The sequence below is a fragment of the Salmo salar genome, chromosome ssa12, assembly GCF_905237065.1.
Source record: "Salmo salar chromosome ssa12, Ssal_v3.1, whole genome shotgun sequence".
NCBI classification, from domain to species: Eukaryota; Metazoa; Chordata; class Actinopteri; order Salmoniformes; family Salmonidae; genus Salmo; species Salmo salar.
The window spans coordinates 37,274,689-37,296,969 of record NC_059453.1 but is presented as its reverse complement, the minus strand read 5'-3'; the positions used below and the strand labels follow the sequence as shown (position 1 = coordinate 37,296,969).

The following is a 22,281-nucleotide window of genomic DNA, read 5'->3' as shown; positions in this document are numbered from 1 at the left end:
AGAGGGGAATGCAAGGAATGGGCGACAAGAGGGTGGGTCGCTGGCTGGCTAGGGTCTCTGGTAGAATTCTACCCCTGGACACAGATGTAGGATCAGTTTAGCGTCCACAAATTCTCAATCGTGAAACCAGAGTTTAGGAGCGACTAGTTTGGTTTTGCGTATCCTACAGAAATGTCTTTGACACGAGGATCATGAATACCCTAGTAATTCACTACTTGTTTACAGCTGGATCATTTCTTCTCATTCTCACAAATTTCCAGAGTGCAATAGAATAGAATAGCATAGAATTTAAGAATTAGGAAAATAAGATCATAAACTTGGAAAAACGATCTTATGAGTTTGATTATATCAATCAATAATTATGGTATAATAGATAATATGCTGCATTAGGCTACTATATAGATACATTGTGTTGCTTTTCAGTAAAACTGGAAAGCACACAAAATAATAACCATACAGTCAATCATATTGTGTGAATGTATTATAATCTATTGTCTTGTGAGCCAGAATTACTAGGCATTTGTGCATGTGGAAAGTTTGCAATATATGTATTATTTATAACTTACTATTTGATTGAATGTATTATTGTACAGTACTATTAAAAAGTCCATATTACTGAATGATCGAAAAATGACTAATACAAAGCCAATGCGTTATTACATTTGACCATATCACACATCACTCTTATTCTTAATTTCCCTTTTTGTCCTGCCTTTGTGTAATATCCTCCAGAGAAAAACAGGTGTCACTAGATGGATCTGTCCCTACTCCCTAGGCCTATACTAATCTGAAAATAGGAATGCACAGTACAAAAAATGTATTCAACAAAGACAATCACCCACACAATGTAACCATTTCCAACACTGAAGCATGCATGAGAGCACCAGCTGTTCCGGACGACTGTGTGATCACGCTCTCCGTAACCAATGTGAGTAAGACCTTTAAACAAGTCAACATTCACAAGGCACCGGACCAAACAGATTACCAGGATGTGAGCATGACGAGTCTGTAATACCAACATGTTTCAAGCAAACCCTGTGCCTAAGAACACCAAGGTAACCTGCCTAAATGACTACCGACTCGGACAAAAAGATCATCAAAGTGAGAATGCTATTCACTCTGCAACTGGATCCTGGACTTCTTGACGCCCCCCCCGGTGGTAAGGGTAGGTAACAACACATCTGCCACACTGATCCTGATCCTCAACACGGGGGCCCTTCAGGGGTGCGTGCTCAGCACCCTCCAACTCCCTGTTCACCCACAACTGCATGGCCAAGCACGACTCCAACACCATCATTAAATTTGCCAAAGACACAACAGTGGTAGGCCTGACCACCGACAACGATGAGACAGCCTATAGGGAGGAGGTCAGAGACCTAGCAGTGTGGTGCCAGGATAACAATCTCTCCCTCAACGTGATCAAGACAAAGGAGATGATCGTGGACTACAGGAAAAGGACGGCCAAGCACACCCCCATTCTCATCAACGGGGCTGTAGTGGAGCAGGTTGAGAGCTTCAAGTTCCTTGGTGTCCACATCACCAACAAACTATCATGGTTCAAACAGACCAAGACAGTTGTGAAAAGAGCACGACAAGACTATTCCCCCTCAGAAGACTGAAAAGATTTGGCATGGGTCCTCAGATCCTCAAAAAGTTCTACAGCTGCACCATCGAGAGAATCGTGACTGGTCGCATCACCGCCTGGTATGGCAACTGCTCGGCCTCTGACCGCAAGGCACTACAGTGGGTAGTGCGTACGGCCCAGTACATCACTGGGGCCAAACTTTCAGCCATCCAGGACCTCTATACCAGGCGGTGTCAGAAGAAGGCCCTAAAAATTGCCAAAGACTCCAGCCACCCTAGTCATAGACTGTTCTCTCTGCTACCACACCGCAAGCGGTACTGGAGTGCCAAGTCTATGTCCAAAAGGCTTCTTAACAGCTTCTACCTCCAAGCCATAAGACTCCTGAACAGCTCATCAAATGGCTACCTGGACTATTTGCATTGTTGTTGCCCTTTAATTATTTGTTATTTTTCTATTTTGTTATTTTTATTTTTGTATTTATTTATTTTTTACTTTCTTAACACTTATTTTCCTTAAAACCCTTAACCAACAATGCAGTTTTAAGTAGCATTTCACTCTAAGGTCTACACCTGTTGTATTCGCGCATGTGACAAAATATTTTATTTTATTTGTGATTTGTACCAATTTGGTCAACCTAGCAAATGTGCCAATTTAATTGCTCAATGTTCACTCCACCAGTACAGATTGCAATCATTGTCATCATCATTTACATGTTTATTTATGCAATTTTTGTCATGCCAGGCACACATCCAGGCTCCATTTTAATGGGCCATTATTAGAGCTGGCAAGGGCGCAGATCAAAAAAGCCAAATAAACACCCACAAATCTATTTCAGCAATGCTCGCTTTGTGGCAATTATTTAATCACTATGAGCTCAATTCAGACTTTGATACTGTGACAGAATAGATTTGCAATAGCATGATGCTGAAATGGCTATTGATCATTTGTTTAGGGACTGTTGAAAATCCTGACATTTTGGATATGTCCCCTGAAAGCTTTATGTACAGTTCATGAACTCTGTTCATTAGTTCACTTTGATATGGCCATTGTGTGGGTGTGTGTGTATTTGGTTTCACTATCCTTGTGGGGACCAGAAGTCCTCACAAGGATAGTAAAACAAGGAAAATTGGGGACTTTTCGCCATCCTTCCCCAAAAGGAAAAAGGCTATTTTAGGCTTAGGAGTTAGGTTATAATTAGGGTTAGGGTTAGAATTAGGGTTAGGGGGTAGGTTTAGCGTTAGGAGTTTGGGTCTGGTTTAGGATTAGGGGTTTAATGGTTAGGTTTAGGGGTTAGTGAAAATAGGATTTTGAATGGTAGTCAATTGTTTGGTAGTGTGTGTGTGTGTAAGAGAGAGGAGAGTACTGCAGTAATGGCTCATATCATTCATAGTTTGTGTGACCACTGTGCTCAGAACAGGTGCGTTGACCAAAATGTAATAGAATTCCAACATTGTAGCTGGTCCGCACTCAAAAAGGAGATTCAAGGTTTCTTTTTAGTATTCATTTAATTTAGGGGTAGGTAGATAGACAAACGTTTCGTATGTTTGATGTGTGTGTGTGTGTGTGTGTGTGTCTGCATCTGAGAGAGAGAGAGAGAGAGTAATTTAAGTTTTACACATTAAAATTGTCAAACTGTTACTTGGTGTATTGGGGGAATTGATGTTTTATCAAAATGAGGATGCAAGGGTTAAGTTACAGGAAACCATTATTTTCTCTTATAGACACACCCATCTTTATTACTGACTGTGAAAGAGTAGGACAACCTTGACATTCCCTCACACACGCTGTATGTCGCCTCCGGCAGATGGTCATTTTCCTCTCCATGCGAATAGGAGGAGCCCTCAGTTTTACCCGACTGTGTCACGGACGAAGAGGACAAGCCCAGGTGCTGAGGAGAGGGAAAGAGCGATAGGGGTGGTGTGGTTTCTGCAGGTAAACACTAGTAATCTCAAGCACAGAGAGGCAAGTGCGGAGTTTACCCCACACCCAGCACGCTTGCGGACACCGTACCGATCCACCTGTGTTGTTGTGTCTTCCATTTTCAGCAACCCGCGGGTGGGAAGCAGCCAATGCCAATGCGCTCTCGACTGTGGACCATGTTCGCAGGTCAGAGGATGCGTAAAAATGCGTAGTAACTGGAATAGCAGGTGCTGGAAGAAGGGCGTCCAACTGTCAACACGTCTGAACTGTGCGCATAGCGCCGAGCGCTGATGTTCAAACCATGGAGAAACAAGCTCTTGCAACGGCTCTGAGCTTGTCCATGAGCGTTATCTCTTTACTCTTGTTGGTCACCGCTATCTTCACCGACCATTGGTACGAGACAGACACCAGAAGGCATAAGGAGAATTGCGACAAGTATGGGTCGGATTCTAACGACCAGAAAAACAGGGAGATGCCTATATACCACTTGCCTCTTGTGGACAACGGCAACTCCAAACGGAACGTGGCGCTTATGAAGCCGATTCACGTCGGGAGTAGAGAGGAGGAATTACTTGAGAACTGGAGGGCGATACTGGGGATGGGGATTCTTGAGACGGAATGTGGGCGTCCGTTGTTCTCCACATATTCTGGACTCTGGAGAAAATGCTACTTTCAAGGCATGGACCGGGATATCGATAAACTCATATCAAAGGGTAAGTTTTAATGTGCACACTAAAAAGTGGGAGAAAAGAAAAACAGTTGTCAAATTTGCTGTCAATAATCCGCGACTATAGGCAAGGACTGTTTTGCATCTCTTTAATCGAGGTAGCTCCATCTGTGGTGATAATTATGCATACGTGCATTGCGTCAAAACAAGGTGTATGAGGGCTCATACACAAGGGCTCATGATTATACACGCCCAAACTAATTTCCAGGAACATTAATTGCTATTTCAAACTCATTACCAAGGCTTGCTTTAGTAGGCTATTATGATTTCTATAATTGTCGCATCATGATGAGGGTGCTGGGAAATTATAGCCTAATGATTTAGGTAATTAATAGGCTAATTTATGAGGAACATTTTTACATTTATTTCCTTCTCATTTTCCCACAGTGGTAATCGTTGTAGACAGGCCTGGGAAATGTTTGTTTATGTTGTTATCCCAGTCGAATTGTCAATAGAGCCATCTATAGGGCTACAAAAGCCAAAGTGTTGATTGACTACACTTAGAAACCCATAGGAGAACCCTTTTTGATTCCAGTTAAACCCTTTTTGGTTCCAGGTAGAACCATTTTGGGTTCCATGTTAAACCCTCTGCGGAAAGGGTTCTATATGGAACCCAAAATGGTTTTACTTGGAAGCAAAAGGGTTCTATCTGGAAGGGACAGCCTAAGAACCCTTTTAGGTTCCAGATATCACCTTTTTTTTTACCCATGAAGAACCCCCTTTGAAGCCATTTTTTATTCTACATGGAAAAGTGTTCAACATGGAATCCTACAGGGTTCTTAAGAACCTTCTCTATGGAAAAAAGGGATCTAAAAGGTTTATTTGATTGAAAGTGTTCTACCTACAACCATAAAGGGATCTCGTTCTACCTACAACCATAAAGGGATCTCCTTCAGGGAAACGCCAGAATAAACCTTTTTCTAAAACTGAATTCATGCCCAATGTGCTGAAGTTCAAGTTCCTACAAAGTCTTTTTAAGGTTGAAATTCAATAAGTCGATCAGGATGAAAGGATAACTTTTCCACGCAGTGTCCAGTCCATCAAGATTAATGTCGCTCTGATTAAGCCAGCGGTTAAATGTCACCGAAACCCACTTGCCACCTTGCATTTAAAACAGCTGAGGTGTCATGTGAAGGACCTCGAGCTTCAACACCTACCGTTTGATTTCTGTCAATGTGGATTTCATTTGATACCTGCTTCAACCTGTGAAGAATTGTGCCCATACACTCTTAGAAAATAGCGTTCCAAAAGTGTTCTTTGCGGAAGGTTAGGGTTCTACCAAGAACCGTTTTGATCAGAAGAACCCTTTTTGGAAGACATGATTCTTTGGAAGGCGAAGGTTTCTAACCTAGATCTTTTAACATCCTAAGAACCGGTTTTGGAAGAAAGGGTTATATGATGATTGGAAGGCAAGAAGGATTCTTTGGAAGGCATGAAGGGTTCTACATAGAACCATATATACAGTTCATTAGGAAAGTATTCAGACCCCTTGACCTTTTCCAACATTTTTTGTTACAGCCTTATTTTAAAATGAAATAGTTTTTTCCCCCTCATCAATCTAGACACAATACCCCATAACTACAAAGCAAAAACAGGTTTTAGATATTTTAGCAAATTACCATTTACTCAGTATTTTGGTGAAGCACATTTGTCAGCCATTACAGCCTCGAGGCTTCTTGGAAATGACGCTATAAGCTTGGCACACCTGTATTTGGGGAGTTTTTCCCGTTCTTCTCTGAAGATCCTCTCAAGCTCTGTCTGGTTGGGTGGGGAGCATCACTGCACAGCTATTTCCAGGTGTCTCCAGAGATGTTCAATCGGGTTCAAGTCCCGGGCTCTGGCTGGGCCACTCAAGGACATTCAGAGACATGTCCCGAAGTCACTCCTGTGTTGTTTTGGCTGTGTGCTTAGGGTCGTTGTCCTGTTGGAAGGTAAACCTTCACCCCAGTCTGAGGTCCTGAGCGCTATGGAGCAGATTTTCATCAAGGATCTCTCTGTACTTTACTTCGATCATCTTTCCCTCGATCCTGACTAGTCTCCCAGTCCCTGCCACTGAAAAACATCCCCACAGCATGATGCTGCCACCACCATGCTTCACCATAGGGATGGTACCAGGTTTCCTCCAGATGTGACGCCTGGCACTCAGGCCAAACAGTTCAATCTTGGTTTCATCAGACCAGAGAATCTTGTTTCTCATGGTCTGAGAGTCCTTTAGGTGCCTTTTTGGCAAACTCCAAGCGGGCTATCATGTGCCTTTTACTGATGAGTGGCTTCCGTCTGGCCACTTTACCATAAAGGCCTGATTGGTGGAGTGCTGCAGAGATGGTTGTCCTTCTGGAAGGTTCTCCCATCTCTACAGAGGAACTCTGGAGCTCTGTCAGAGTGACCATCAGGGTTCTTGGTCACCTCCCTGACTAAGGCCCTTCTCCCCCGATTGCTCAGTTTGGCTAGGCGGCCAGCTCTAGGAAGAGTCTTGGTGGTTCCAAACTTACATTTAGGAATGATAGAGGCCACTGTGTTCTTGGGGATCTTCAATGCTGCAGACATTTTTTGGTACCCTTTCCCAGATCTGTGCCTCGACACAATCCTGTCCTCTACAGACAATTCCTTCAACCTCATGGCTTGGTTTTTGCTCTGACATGCACTGTCAACTGTGGGACCTTATATAGATAGGTGTGTAACTTTCCAAATCGTGTCCAACCAATTGAATTTACCACAGGTGGGCTCCAGTCAAGTTGTAGAAACATCTCAAGGATGGTCAATGGAAACAGGATGCACCTGAGCAAAATTTTGAGTTTCATAGCAAAGGGTCTGAATACTTACACTACCATTCAAAAGTTTGCGGTCACTTAGAAATGTCCTTATTTGTTAAAGAAAAGCAATTTGTTTGTCCATTAAAATAACATCAAATTGATCGGAAATACAGTGTAGACATTGTTAATGCTTTAAATTACTATTGTAGCTGGAAACGGCAGATTCTTTATGTAATATCTACGTAGGCGTACAGACGCCCATTATCAGCAACCATCATTCCTGTGCATTTGTGGGTTCGATTACTGGCTCAAAATGGCCAGAAACAAAGAACTTTCTTCTGAAACTCATCAGTCTATTCTTGTAAATGAAGGCTATTCCATGCGAGAATTTGCCAAGAAACTGAAGATCTCATACAACGCTGTGTACTACTCACTTCACAGAACAGCGCAAACTAGCACTAACCAGAATAGAAAGAGGAGTGGGAGGCCCCGGTGCACAGCTGAGCAAGAGGACAAGTACATTAGAGTGTCTAGTTTGAGAAACAGACACCTCACAAGTCCTCAACTGGCAGCTTCATTAAATAGTACCCATAAAAAAAACTGTCTCAACGTCAACAGTGAAGAGGCAACTCCGGGATGCTGGCCTTCTAGGCAGTTTCTCTGTCCAGTGTCTGTGTTCTTTTGCCCATCTTAATATTTAATTTTTACTGGCCAGTCTGAGATATGGCTTTTTCTTTGCAACTCTGCCTAGGCCAGCATCCCTGAGGTGCGATCTAGAACCTAAAAGTGTTCTTCGGCTGTCCCCATAGGAGAAACCTTTGAAGAACCCTTTTTGGTTCCAGGTAGAACCTTTTTGGGTTCCCTTTTTGGTTCTACCTGGAACCAAAAAGGGTTCTACACAGGCTCCTGGTGTCCGGTCTGGAGCGTGAAGTCACACGCTCTGCTGGTTGGCTACTGTGTAGCAACCTAGTGGTGCCAAAAGCCCTTGTCTGCCCTAGAAAATTAATGTAAATTACGATCCCCTGAACGGCCAAATTTTATTTGGAAGGGTTGCCATTTTGGGCTCAATCTAGTTTATTATGGTCAAGTTCGATCCCCTCAGTGAACTATTTAAAAGTTTGCTACAATAACGAGATGGCGCCGACAGAGATAGTCGCCTCGCTTCGCGTTCTTAGGAAACTATGCAGTATTTTGTTTTTTTGTATGTATTATTTCTTACATTGTTACCCTAGGAAATTTATTGGATATAAGAGCAACGTCAACTTACCAACATTACGACCAGGAATACGACTTTCCCGAAGCGGATCCTCAGTTTGGACAACCACCCAGGACAATGGATCGGATCCTAGTAGGCGAACCAAAACAACGGCGCCGCAGAAGGGGCAGATGGAGCGGTCTTCTGGTCAGGCTCCATAGACGGGCACATCGCTCACCGCTCCCGAGTATACTACTCGCCAATGCCCAGTCTCTTGACAACAAGGTAGACGAAATTCGAGCAAGGTTCGCCTTCCAGAGAGACATCAGAGATTGTAACATTCTCTGTTTCACGGAAACATGGCTCACTCGAGATATGTTATCAGAGTCGGTACAGCCACCCGGTTTCTTCACGCATCGTGCCGACAGAAACAAACATCTCTCTGGTAAGAAGAAGGGCGGGGGTGTATGCCTTATGATTAACGAGTCGTGGTGTGATCACAACAACATACAGGAGCTCAAGTCCTTTTGTTCACCTGACCTAGAATTCTTTACAATCAAATGCCGACCGCATTATCTACCAAGAGAATTCTCTTCGATTACAATCACAGCCGTGTATATCCCCCCCCTCAAGCAGACACCTCGGTGGCCCTGAAATAACTTAATTGGACTCTATGTAAACTGGAAACCATATATCCTGAGGCTGCATTTATTGTAGCTGGGGATTTTATCAAGCTAATCTGAAAACAAGGCTCCCTAAATTTTATCAGCATGTCGAATGCGCGACCTGGTCTGGAAACATTCTGGATCATTACCACTCTAACTTCCGTGACGCATACAAAGCCCTCCCTCGCCCTCCTTTCGGAAAATCTGACCACGACTCCATTTTGTTGCTCCCAGCCTATAGACAGAAACTAAAACAGGAAACGCCCGTGCTCAGGTCTGTTCAACGCTGGTTCGACCAATCGTATTCCACGCTTCAAGATTGCTTCCATCACAGGGACTGGGATATGTTCTGGATAGCCTCAACAACAACATTGATGTATACGCTGATTCAGTGAGCAAGTTTATTAGCAAGTGCATCGGTGATGTTGTACCCACGGTGACTATTAAAACCTTCCCTATCCAGAAACCGTGGATTGATGGCAGCATTCGCGCAAAACTGAAAGCGCGAACCACTGCTTTTAATCATGGCAAGGCGACCGGAAACATGACTGAATACAAACAGTGTAGCTACTCCCTCTGCAAGGCAATCATACAAGTTAAGCGTCAGTATAGAGACAAAGTAGAGTCGCAATTCAACAGCTCAGACACGAGACATATGTGGCAGGGTCTACAGTCCAATCACGGATTACAAAAAGAAAACTAGCCCCGTCACGGACACCGACGTCTTCCTCCCAGACAAATTAAACAACTTCTTTGCTCACTTTGAGGACAATTCAGTGCCACTGACATGGCCCGCTACCAAAACCTGCGGGCTCTCCTTCACTGCGGCCAACGTGAGTAAAACATTTAAACGTGTTAACCCTCGCAAGGCTGCCGGCCCAGACAGCATCCCTAGCCGCATCCTCAGAGCATGCACAGACCAGCTGGCTGATGAGTTTACGGACATATTCAATCAATCCCTATCCCAGTCTGCTGTTCCCACATGCTTCAAGAGGGCCACCATTGTTCCTGTTCCCAAGAAAGCTAAGGTAACTGAGCTACACGACTATTGCCCCGTAGCACTCACTTCCGTCATCATGAAGTACTTTGAGAGACTAGTCAAGGATCATATCACCTCCACCCTACCTGACACCCTAGACCCACTCCAATTTGCTTACCGCCCCAATATGTCCACAGATGACGCAATTGCAATGACACTGCACACTGCCCTAACCCATCTGGACAAGAGGAATACTTATGTTAGAATGCTGTTCATCGATTACAGCTCAGCATTTAACACCATAGTACCCTCCAAACTCGTTATTAAGCTCGAAACTCTGGGTCTCGACCCCTCCCTGTGCAACTGGGTCCTGGACTTTCTGATGGGCCGCCCCCAGGTGGTGAGGGTAGGAAACAACATCTCCACCCCGCTGATCCTCGACATTGGTGCCCCACAAGGGTGCGTTCTCAGCCCTCTCCTGTACTCCCTGTTCACCCATGACTGCATGGCAATGCACGCCTCCAACTCAATCATCAAGTTTGCAGACGACACTACAGTGGTAGGCTTGATTACCAACAACGACGAGACGGCCTACAGGGAGGAGGTAAGGGCCCTTGGAGTGTGGTGTCAGGAAAATAACCTCACACTCAACGTCAACAAAACAAAGGAGATGATCATGGACTTCAGGAAACAGCAGAGGAGCACCCCCCTATCCACATCGATGGGACAGTAGTGGAGAAGGTGGAAAGTTCCTCGGCGTACACATCACGGACAAACTGAAATGGTCCACCCACACAGACAGCGTGGTGAAGAAGGCGCAACAGCGCCTCTTCAACCTCAGGAGGCTGAAGAAATTTGGCTTGTCACCGAAAACACTCACAAACTTTTACAGATGCACAATCGAGAGCATCCTGTCGGGCTGTATCACCGCCTGGTACGGCAACTGCTCCGCCCACAACCATAAGGCTCTCTAGGGGGTAGTGAGGTCTGCACAACGCATCACCGGGGGCAAACTACCTGCCCTCCAGGACACCTACAGCACCTGATGTCACAGGAAGGCCAAAAAGATCATCAAGGACAACAACCACCCGAGCCACTGCCTGTTCACCCTCGCTATCATCCAGAAGGCGAGGTCAGTATAGGTGCATCAAAGCTGGGACCGAGAGACTGAAAAACAGTGTCACGGTTGTCGTCGGTGAAGGAGGACCAAAACGCAGCAGGTATGTGCAGGCTCATCTTGATGTTTATTTACTTTCAAAATGAACGTACAAAAATAACAAAACACGAACGATCAACAAAAACAGTCTGGTAAGGCACAAGGCGAAACACAGAACAATCTCCCACAAAATACAAGACAAACACACCCAACTAATATAGGACTTCCAATCAAAGGCAACCCCAAACAGCTGCCTTCAATTGGAAGTCCAACCCCAATTAACTCAACATAGAACCAGACACACTAGACTAAACATAGAAATACCTAAACATAAACCAAAACCCGGAAATACTAAATCAAACACCCTTTTAACAAACACACCACCCCGAACCACATAAAACGAATACCCTCTGCCACGTCCTGACCAAACTACAATAATAATTAATCCTTATACTGGCCAGGACGTGACAAACAGCTTCTATCTTAAGGCCATCAGACTGTTAAACAAGTGGCTGCTGCCAACATACTTACTCAAATCTCTAGCCACTTTAATAATAAAAAAATTAGATGTAATAGATGTATCACTAGTCACTTTAAACAATGCCACTTTATATAATATTTACATATCCTACATTACTCATCTCATATGTATATACTGTATTCTATACCATCTACCGCACGGCCATCACTCATCCATATATTTATATGTACATATTCTTATTCATTCCTTTACACTTGTGTGTATAAGGTAGTTGTTGTGAAATTGTTAGATTACTCATTACTGCACGGTCGGAATTAGAAGCACAAGCGTTTCGCTACACTCGCATTAACATCTGCTAACCATGTGTATGTGACCAATAAAATTTGATTTCATTTGACAAACCGAGATATTTAATTAAATAGGGATCCATTCTGACTACTACATTTGTTGTCAGGACCACGTGCTGACACAGACCAATCACGGCCGGAAGGCTACGAGGAGGCTCCCAGTTGACTCTCTCAGGCAGGATGAAAACGACTACATCGACCATGATCCTTTGCTAGTTACGGCCACTTTCACCATGATCCTTAGCAATTTTTTGGGGGCCATTTTGCCCCATTCAGCAATATGGCGTGCTTAAAATTAAAATACTTCCGGCTTCATGTGCCGATCGGGAGTTTTCTATAGGAATACATGGATGACGTCAGCGCTATCACTATCTACTGATTTTAATGTCTATGGTTTTTACCTGGAACCAAAAAGGGTGCTCATATGGGGACAGTTGAAGAACACTTTTGGAACCCTTTTTTCTAAGAGTGTATAGGGAATAAGGTGCCATTTGGGACACAACCAGGGACTGCGAACAGAGCTACTCATATCTATGCAAAGGCACGGAGTGTTGGCTATTGTAAATAAACACACAACCTCCCAACTCTCTGAGCATGAGATGCAGATACTCAGCTCGCAGCCTCACACGCCTCACCCTCACAGTGAGAGATCAAACACAGGTGTGAGCACTCACTTCAAAGCGCATGCTCAATATGCACATGATGATGTTTCATAATTTCTACCAAGTATGAAATGGTAGCAGTTCCCATGCATTATGTAGATGTGGAGCACAGACTGATCTACAATGATTCCTATGATACTTCTTTTGAATGTGTGTTAAGATTTTGAATAAAAAAGTGTTTTAAAGAGCATCAGTGCTTCATTCGATGGGAAACTGTCTAGATTTTGTCCCACCAATTCAAGTTGTAGGAGCTCAGTCGGAAATAAGGACAGAAGTTCAAAGAGTCTATTCTCACCAGCAACATAGGACTCATGGGGCATCTACTGTTGTAACGAGTGCGCTGTTCAGGGAGTGTTTTAATAAAATAAACGAAACATAATACAAAACAAGAAACACTAACAGCACACAGACATGAAACTGAAACAGAAACAATGACGCCTGGGGATGGAACTAAAGGAAGTGACATATAAAGGGAAGGTAATCAGGGAAGTATGAAGTCCAGGTGAGTCTGATGACGCGCAGGTGAGTGTAACGATAGTGACAAGTGTGCCCCATAACGAGCAGCCTGGTGACCTAGAGGCCGGAGAGGGAACACACGTGACAGTAACCTCTCCCGATGCGCGGCTCCAGCCGCAGGTTACCGACCAAAATGATGATCCCGGGGATCAGGAGCGGACCGGTCACCTCTGCTGAGGCGCGGGAAACCAGTCAGTCCGGCTGAGACGCGGGAGCATGGCAACCTAGAGCGCTGGAGAGAGCATACGTGAAGGTACCCCCTCCCCGGCGCGTTTGGCTCCAGCCACAGGACGCCAACCAAAGGGACGATCCTGGGGATCAGGAGCGGACCGGTCAACCCTGCTGATGTGTGGGAACCTGTCGCCGACTGGGACGTGGGAACCTGACAGACCAGCTGAGGCAGGGGAGCCTGGCAATCCAGTGGAAGCAGGGGAGCCTGGCAATCCGGTGGAAGCAGGGGAGTCTGGCGATCCGGTGAAAGCATGAAAGCGTGACAAGCCGGCTGTAGCAGGGGAGCCTGGCGATCTGGCTGAGGCATGAGAGCCTGACGAACCGGTGGAGGCAGGGGAGCGTGGCGATCTGTCTGAGGCATGAGAGCCTGTAGCGGCTCCCGAACCCGACATCATTCCCACCAAACAAAATAAAAACACTCCCTGATACTTCCCTTAGGTGAGGCGTCATTCTGCAACGATGTGCGTTGGGAGTCAGGAAGCAAGTTCAGGGAGTGAGTGTTTTAATAAATAAACACAACATAAAACAAAACAAGAAACACGAACAACGCACTAAACACTGGAACAGAAACAGAAACAATGACGCCTGGGGAAGGAACCAAAGAGAGTGACATAAACAGGGAAGGTAATCAGGGAAGTGATGGAGTCCAGGTGAGTCTGATGACGCGCAGGTGCGTGTAACGATGGTGACAGGTGTGCGCCATAACGAGCAGCCTGGTGACCTTGAGGCCGGAGAGGGAACACACGTGACAACTGTACTCTCATATAAGAAAGAGACAACATTTTACAGTAGCTCACCTTTAGAGACACCGTAACATCAGCAAAGGTAACTTGGTAACACTTTATAGGCAGCCTTTATAAAGGTACCTTTTCTAAACGGCTTATAACAGTTATTTAATCATTTGTAAATACATTATAAACAAATAAAAAAGGGTACCTTATAAAGTGTTACTGAGAACTCACTATGTAAACCTGTCTAAACCTGTCCAGTTTGGAAAGATAACAAAATAGGCAACAGCACAGGCCAAGTTATATTAATTTGTCCTGCATATAGTTGATTACTATAGCAATTCAACTCTACAGTAGACCTAGGCCTGCCATGCGCGTAAAGGAAACTGGACAGCCCAAGTCATAGGTTGCTTCAAAGCCAAGTAAATGTCACAGTATTTACTATTTTCAAACCAAGTTAGCCATTGCATGGAAATACAAGAGCTCAAATGTCACAGTTTGAGGCAGTTAATGACGGTAAAAACGTTTTATTGAGTATTGCCCTTTACAATGTGACCTGACACATAAAATGTATAACACTGTTATAAGCATTCCCTGTATAATATGCAATGCCTGGTTTATGACACAAAAGGATCCAACCCTTTTTGAAATTTTCACCTAAAATTACATACCCAAATCTAACTGCCTGTAGCTCAGGACCTGAAGCAAGGATATGCATATTCTTGATATCATTTGAAAGAGAACACTTTGAAGTTTGTGGAAATGTGAAAATAATGTAGGAGAATGTAACACATTAGATCTGGTAAAAGATAAGGCCATAGTGTATTATTCCAGCCCAGGCACCATTTTGGATTTTGGCCACTAGAAGGCAGCATATATGCAACGTTTTAGACAGATCCAATTCAAAATGTTGTATCAAGACTGCCCAAATGTGCCTAATTGGTTTATTAATACATTTTCAAGTTCATAATTGTGCACTCTCCTCAAACAATATCATGGTATTATTTCACTGTACTAGCTACTGTAAATTGGACAGTGCAGTTAGATTAACAAGAATTTAAGCTTTCTTCCCATATCAGATATGTCTATGTCCTGGGATTTCTTTTTTTGTTACTTACAACCTCATGCTAATCACATTAGCCTACGTTAGCTCAATCATCCCGAGGGGGGGATCCCGTAGAGGTTAACGATCACTGACATAAAGCTGTTATGACATTATAAAGTTAAATGAAACTTTTATACAGTACATGATTATAAACCATTATAATATGGCATTATGCCATATACATCTTATGGTAACGTCAAGTAAATATATGTAAGTAGGGCAAAGATTTCACATAACAAAAGTCATACGTGCTAATGTTAAAACGTAGAGCTTTTTAGTAATCCATTCTCTCTACAGGTATTGCGGACCGATGCACAACTGTCAAGTACCATTTCTCTCAGCCTATTCGGCTTCGAAACATCCCGCTCAACCTGACGAGAACCATTCAGCAAGATGAATGGCATCTCTTACGTATGTATTGCAGACTCAACGTCCCAGAACAATCAGCAATAAAACCGCTTGCATGGCTAGCTGTTTTTTATAGAGAGAAATAGTAATGGTGTAGTAATGGGGGGGGGGCGGATATATGCCAAAAAATAAGGTACCTGGTAAACACAGGCTTAAGAGATCTTATACGTTTCGTTCGATGAGATAATCTTCCTCAGCTAATGTCACTTTGTGAATTTTGAAGCATTTATGTAATCAAAACAAGCACATATAGCACATAAATACTTTAGAATTCATAAAGGTCATGTAAACTGACTGATATTATCTCATAGAACAAAACATCTAAGCTCTCCTAAGCCTGTGTTAACTTCAGATCTTATTTTCAGAGTGTATCATAAAATCCCATTCTTTCCCCATTAATTTCCCCCATAGCAATGCCCAACGAACCAGAGGTAGAAAATGCTAGCTCATTTCCGGTTTGGTCTGAGCCAAAAGTCTTTTGAACAATGGTTAGATGGTCTTGGTGTGGTGTGAGAAGTTTGATTCCAGGTGCCCTACAACTGATCTATGTTGGTGTCTGCGATGGGATAGTCTGATGTCTGTCATGAGTAGTGTTAGGGTCCTTTAAGTTGAGCTTTTCCAGGTAGTGGTTGGTGCAAAAAACATAGCGACCCTAACTTTCATCTTACGGATTTGGGGCAAATTTCTACCACCATCTTTGCTCAAACAATATCATTGTATCCCTACCCATATTATTTCCATTATTTATTGGGGAAATATTTTACTGTTACTTGCTCTTCCCATCCCTTGTATTGTGTGTTTTTTTTGTATAAATAGTTACATGTTTTGTATGTGTGTTTTTCAGTGCTTCGTACAGTACTGTAGACTAAAGGTTCTGAACATGTCTGTTGTGTCTAGGTTTGATAATGAAATAACAGTGGAAGTCCAAATCCCAGTGCTCCATATTCATTTGGCTTCATGCTGTGGAACCTTTAGAACCTTCAGACAACCATAGTGATCTCTTCAGATAACCATGATCTGTAATGAAGCTAATACTGTACCCACATGCTGAATATGTTAAGCTAACCTTTCGAAGCTAGCATTCCTACCCCAGTGTCCGACCCCTGATGATCGAATTACTACATGGTAATAGAAAATGTTCACAGGGAGGAAGTAAATGTCAGCTTGTAAAAGAAAAACATATTAACTCCACACAGTCTTATTATTACTGCACAACTAGTCTGAGGAAGAACATTCATCAAAGTCAAAATACGATTGGTTTTCTTTGTCTGCCTGCCACCTTTAGACAGTGTTCACATCCCAAATGGCACCCTATTCCCTATTAAGTGCAATACATTTGAGTGCACAGTTGTTCCCTATTAAGTGCATAGGGTGTTATTTGGAAGGTTACCAGTGTTTTTCCTGTTCGAGTTTGATCCTGTGTTAGGATACTGCAACTCGATCTGACAAATGTATGAGATGCAGAGTAGGCCTACATTTTTTGGGGGGGAAAGTATAGTATCGGATATGTGATTTATGATCAATGTGTCATAATGTTGTTACAGTATAGTTGCAGGAAGTGAATATTTCCATCTACATATCCCGCTATAACACTGTTGTGTGTTGAGTGACATAATGCTTGCCATAACGTGTACAGAAAAACAAGGCACAATGCTGTCATGACGCATTAAGGGAATCATTCAAATTCACCTATTTTTAACAGTCGTTGCTGGCCATTTTACATTATGAGAGGCGTCATGTCATTCTTATGACAGAGTTGTAACAAATGTAGGACAGGGGAGACAAAAAGCTAAGTATTACCTAATAAAAACAAACGTTTCCCGTGTTTGTTTGGAGACTGTTGAGGGGTAGCATGAGCGGGTTTACTAGGGGGTGGTTGTCATGGAAATGTTGGTGTGTGCGTGTGTGCTAATGTTTTCACGTGTGTGTGTGTGTGTGTGTGTGTGTGTGTGTGTGTGCATGTGTTCGCTTTTGTGTATGCTGGTGTCTGTATCTTTGTGTACTTGCTTGTGTGTGTGTGTGCTATGTTTATATGTGTGTGTGTCTCAGATCTGCGGCGAATCACGGCGGGGTTCCTTGGGATGGCGGCTGCCGTTTTGCTGTGTGGCAGCATTGTGGCCACAGTGGGCTTCTTTTGGGAGGAGAGCCTCACCCAGCACGTCTCCGGCCTGCTCTTCCTCATGGCAGGTACAAAGCCTGCCAACTACCAACACCCTACCTCTCCTATGTGTGTGTGTGTTAGAGAGACAGAGAGAGATATATAGAGACAGAGAGAGAGAGACAGCGATATAGAGAGAGTGTGTGCTTCTCTTTCCCTTTCATTGTTGGTTTCAACTTTTGTCTCTCTGTGCCTCTTTTACAGCAGCTTATCTCTATATCTCTATCTTTAGTTTTCTCCCCCTTTGTCTCTCTCTCTCTCTCTCTCTCTCGCTCACTCTCTCCCTCTCTCTCTCTCTCTCTCTCTCTCTCTCTCTCTCTCTCTCTCTCTCTCTCTCTCTCTCTCTCTCTCTCTCTCTTTCTCTCGTCCAAATCTTCCTCCCAAGTGTTCATCAAACACATACAGTAAAGGCTCCTTTTTAGCAGAATTTGTAAATGCCTAATGGATACAGATGCATTCATAATACCTTACACACAAGTGTTAATATGCATAATAAAACATGCCATAGCCTTTCATAATAGCTAATTGCTACAAACAGGAGAGTATGGTTGTATGCAAACATTCCTATAACATATTTACAACATTACACAATAGGACGGCTCATTTTTCATTTCAGTTGTTTTTTTTTGTTTATTTATTGATGTTATACTCATGAATTACCATTCCATGCGGATGGTTATTAAAGTGGCAATTCGGGATTGGTACATCAATTTCTAGACTTTTTAATGAATAATATATAGCCATTGATTCTTGAAGAATATAACTTATAAATGCCTCATGATCTTACTTCATCTGTCTAGCCTGACCTTTGTTGTTATTTCAATCCTGTATGACCTCTTTTTAATAAAAATCTTGGAACAAAAAATGTGTCCCCTCCAGGGATCTTCTGCACCATCTCCTTGTGCACCTACGCCGCCAGCGTCTCCTACGACCTCTCCCGGAACCCACCCTTCATCTATGGACTGCCCGGCGACGTGGACCATGGCTACGGCTGGTCCATCTTCTGCGCCTGGGTCAGCCTGGGACTGACCGTGGCATCGGGCTGCCTCTGCACCACCTACCCCTTCTTCAGCCAAACCAAGGCCCTGCACTCCAAAACCGCCCGGGAGTCCTCGGTATGAGCGGTATGAGCAGTGTGAGAGAAATGAGCGCCCCCTGTAGATTCGGAGGATGAATTGTTGGTGTGGACATTTTGTTGCTGACTGAAGACCAATATAAGAGGAGATGTTTTATTTGTACGAAACCAGAGATGAAAACATAGTTTCCACAGTGAGATGTGGGAATCTTGTTGGTCTTTTTTGTAGACTCTCGCCATCCTTTATCGAGGTGTTATGGAAGGTGCAGCTGTTATGATGTGTTATGTGTGTGTTTGTATATGCACACAGGCAAACTCACACATACATATGGACCTACACACACGTACACAAGCACACACACAGTCTCTCTCTCTCTCTCTCTCTCTCTGTCTCTCTCTCTCTCTCCAAGACATGGAGAACAATATGAGAGTGAATAACATGAAACGAAGCAAATACCCACAGGCATAACACACACATAAAATATGTGTGTATATATTAGCATATATATACGAAAAAGGCATAATTCTTATGGGTGGTTTGGTAAGATTGAATCAAATGGACATTGTATAAAAATACTAGTATCACTTTAAAAGCAAGAACCCTCTTTTTTTTCAGATGTAAGTGATATATTTTCAAAACTCTTAAGTACAAAACTCTAAACTGATGACATGTGTAATGCCCCCTATCTTATGTTCAGAACCTTTGATTGTGCATTCATTGGGGTTTCACATCTTTCACCCCTGAGTCATTCATGCAAAATCAAAGTTTTCCATGAAATACCATGAGCACATTTTGTTTGGTCACCAATACATCAGATAATGATCGGCTCACCATGTAGTCATTTTAACTACCATTTTCAGATGTTGTTTTTTTCAATCACTTTCTTGTAATTTTCACTAGTATGTGGTACATTTTCACAACAAGCACAAAAAAACAAAACAGATCATCACAATCACTCATGTTTCAAAACTCACATTTTCAATTGACTTAGTAAAACAAACAAAATAAGTCACTTGTTCACTGCACCAAATCACTTTTTTAATTTGGATACATAATCAATCTAAGTGTCTGCTTTTCAAAATGCAATATTCACTTTAATTTTGATATGTGTTTATTGTCATTTGCTAACAATACAATAAGCTATCACTTAATCAAACTGCTCAAAACTGATAACTACTGATCCACAAGTATGTACTGCTTAGTTAACGTATTGTTGAATACTATGTTGAACACAGTAAATGTCTATATTTTTACCTAAATGTATCAATTTGACATCAATTTATGTTGGAAGGTAAAAGCAAATCATATATGGGTGTGACTGTAAGTACTACATCATCATTCTCCATCAGCCAGTGTGCTCCAATAGGACAAAAAGGAAAGAGTCACTATGTGCTGCAATTTGGGATTATAGTGTAGTGCACAATGCACTGCTGAAATACCTGGGTTGTGCACTGCTGATACACATTTCAAAACTGTTCTTTTTGAAGTGCTGAATAGAAAGAATACTACATGGTAAATATATTTTTCCATACAGTATTTGACTGTAACTTGACATACCATTTTTTTTAACAATTTGTATCCAATGGCAGGTTGTGAGCATGTTGAGAAATATGTCAGTTTAACAGTTTCATAATCCTTATACAGCACAGTTTAGGACAAATCATCAGAAATAGGGGTATTGTAAAGCAGTTGGCTACTGTAAAAACGTAGTACGGTGTTATATGCTATTTCTGCCGCATGCAACATTGTGAAAGATCACCTTTTCTACGTGACTTGTCAACTAATACAGTATCGCCTGTCGCTCTGCTTGAAATTCATCAGCTTACAATGTACCAATGAAATTCAGATGATGAGTGAAATATATTATTATACACAATACAGGTATTTCAACACTACACTATCATTCCAAATGGTAGCACATAGAGTGACTCTTTCCATTTTGTCCTATTGGAGCACACTGGCTGACAAAGAATGATGTAGTATTTACAGTCACGTCCATGATTTGGATTTACCTTACAACATAAATTGATGTCAAACTGATACATTTATGAGGTAAAAATATAGAAATGTAGAGTGTTCAGCAGTTATCGAACTACCTTCCGGAGACACCTGAAACCCCACCTCTTCAAGGAATACCTGGGATAGGATAAAGTAATCCTTCTAACCCCCCCCCCCTTAAAAGATTTAGATGCACTTTTGTAAAGTGGTTGTTCCACTGGATATTATAAGGTGAATGCACCAATTTGTAAGTCGCTCTGGATAAGAGCGTCTGCTAAATGACTTAAATGTAAATGTATATACGTAAAGTAGGCATTACATCATTTTGGTTCAGTTTTGAGCAGATTTATTAAGTGATAGATAATTGTATTCTTAACAAATTATAAGAAAATCATATAAAAAATAAAGGGAATACTGCATTTTGTAGAGCAGGTACTTAGATTGAATATACATACAAATTGAAAGAGTGATATGATGCAATAACTGTGAACTTGTTTGTTGTACTCGGTCAATTGAAAATGTGCTTAGAGTTTTGAAACATGAGCCATTTTAATGATCTGTTTAGATTTTTGTGCTTGTTGTGAAATTGCACCACATACTTGTGAAAATTACACCAAAGGGATTGAAAAAAACTGTAATCCACAGCCTATGACATTCTGACGGATTCTATTGGTAATTTCAGTTGCGGCAATCAAATTGTACAAAGTTTTTAGCGAACCCATTAACCAGTCCCTTCCCAAATAGATGAGGCATAATCACAAATAATTTCAAAATGTGTGCCAGACTGTGAGAAGAATACTGACAATGATAGACGAAGGACTACAGGGATTGTTGCTTACAAAGTTGAAAAAAGTCATTTTTCTCGCTCATGGACACAAATGATGCACGATTCAACATTGGAATGTGAAAACAGTGGAAACTGGATGAGATCATGTTGACACACCGCGTGAATGGATGTAAGACTTTTGCGTTGGACCGTCATCACACATGTTCTGAGCAGCCAACAGTGAGGGGTGGGCCCTGAAAGTTACATGCTGCCCCATGGAATGGCCAGCTTTCGCAACGACTCTTTCTGACCTGGAAGACTTGTAGGGACATTAAATGACTTGTGTGGACCTTGCAGGTTATGTATGTTCAACTCAGCATGCTGTGTCAGAAGCAGAGCAGCATTTCTGAGATGGTACATTGAGCTTCAAGTCTTCTATATTGACATTTAAATTGAGCTGTAAATAAAAGATGATCAACAAGAACGTGTCTAAAGAGTTTATGACATGCCTTATGTTGATCTTTGTCTCTGTGTGTTACCTGTGTTACAAAAGCCTGCATGATGCTGTTATAAAGCACTTTCAAGACCCGCTTATAATGTCATATCCTAATGATCCTTCATGCGCTCATGACAAAGTCTTGTCAGTATACCATTGTAGCACGTCAGAGCATGGTTAAACTACTAGATACCAGAGATCTGGAGCAGTATTGCCATAATCGTCTATGTTGGGAGCTGGGAGGGGCACTGTGTGCAACGCTGTTCAGTGTCCAAGGAGCTGAAATCAGCAATCAGCTGTCTTCTATTTTTACCTCAAATTGCAGTACT

At 42.5% G+C, this 22,281-nt stretch overlaps 1 protein-coding gene across 1 annotated transcript; it reads left to right on the top strand.

The window, feature by feature from the left end:
* Positions 1 to 3,157: 3,157 nt before the first annotated feature.
* Positions 3,158 to 21,940, top strand: tmem178a (transmembrane protein 178a). Its single transcript, XM_014131172.2, has 4 exons — positions 3,158 to 4,218; positions 15,348 to 15,461; positions 17,508 to 17,645; positions 18,496 to 21,940. Exons 1-4 carry the CDS (start codon positions 3,807 to 3,809, stop codon positions 18,735 to 18,737), a joined length of 906 nt encoding a protein of 301 aa, XP_013986647.1. The 5' UTR covers positions 3,158 to 3,806; the 3' UTR covers positions 18,738 to 21,940.
* Positions 21,941 to 22,281: the final 341 nt, after the last annotated feature.

Bases quoted from the DNA above. Each gene is read 5' to 3' on its own strand.
- tmem178a (XM_014131172.2), top strand. From the start codon at position 3,807: ATGGAGAAACAAGCTCTTGCAACGGCTCTGAGCTTGTCCATGAGCGTT. The intron at 4,219-15,347 runs GTAAGTTTTAAT...TTCTCTCTACAG, and splicing joins CGATAAACTCATATCAAAGG to GTATTGCGGACCGATGCACA. The intron at 15,462-17,507 runs GTATGTATTGCA...TGTGTGTCTCAG, and splicing joins AGATGAATGGCATCTCTTAC to ATCTGCGGCGAATCACGGCG.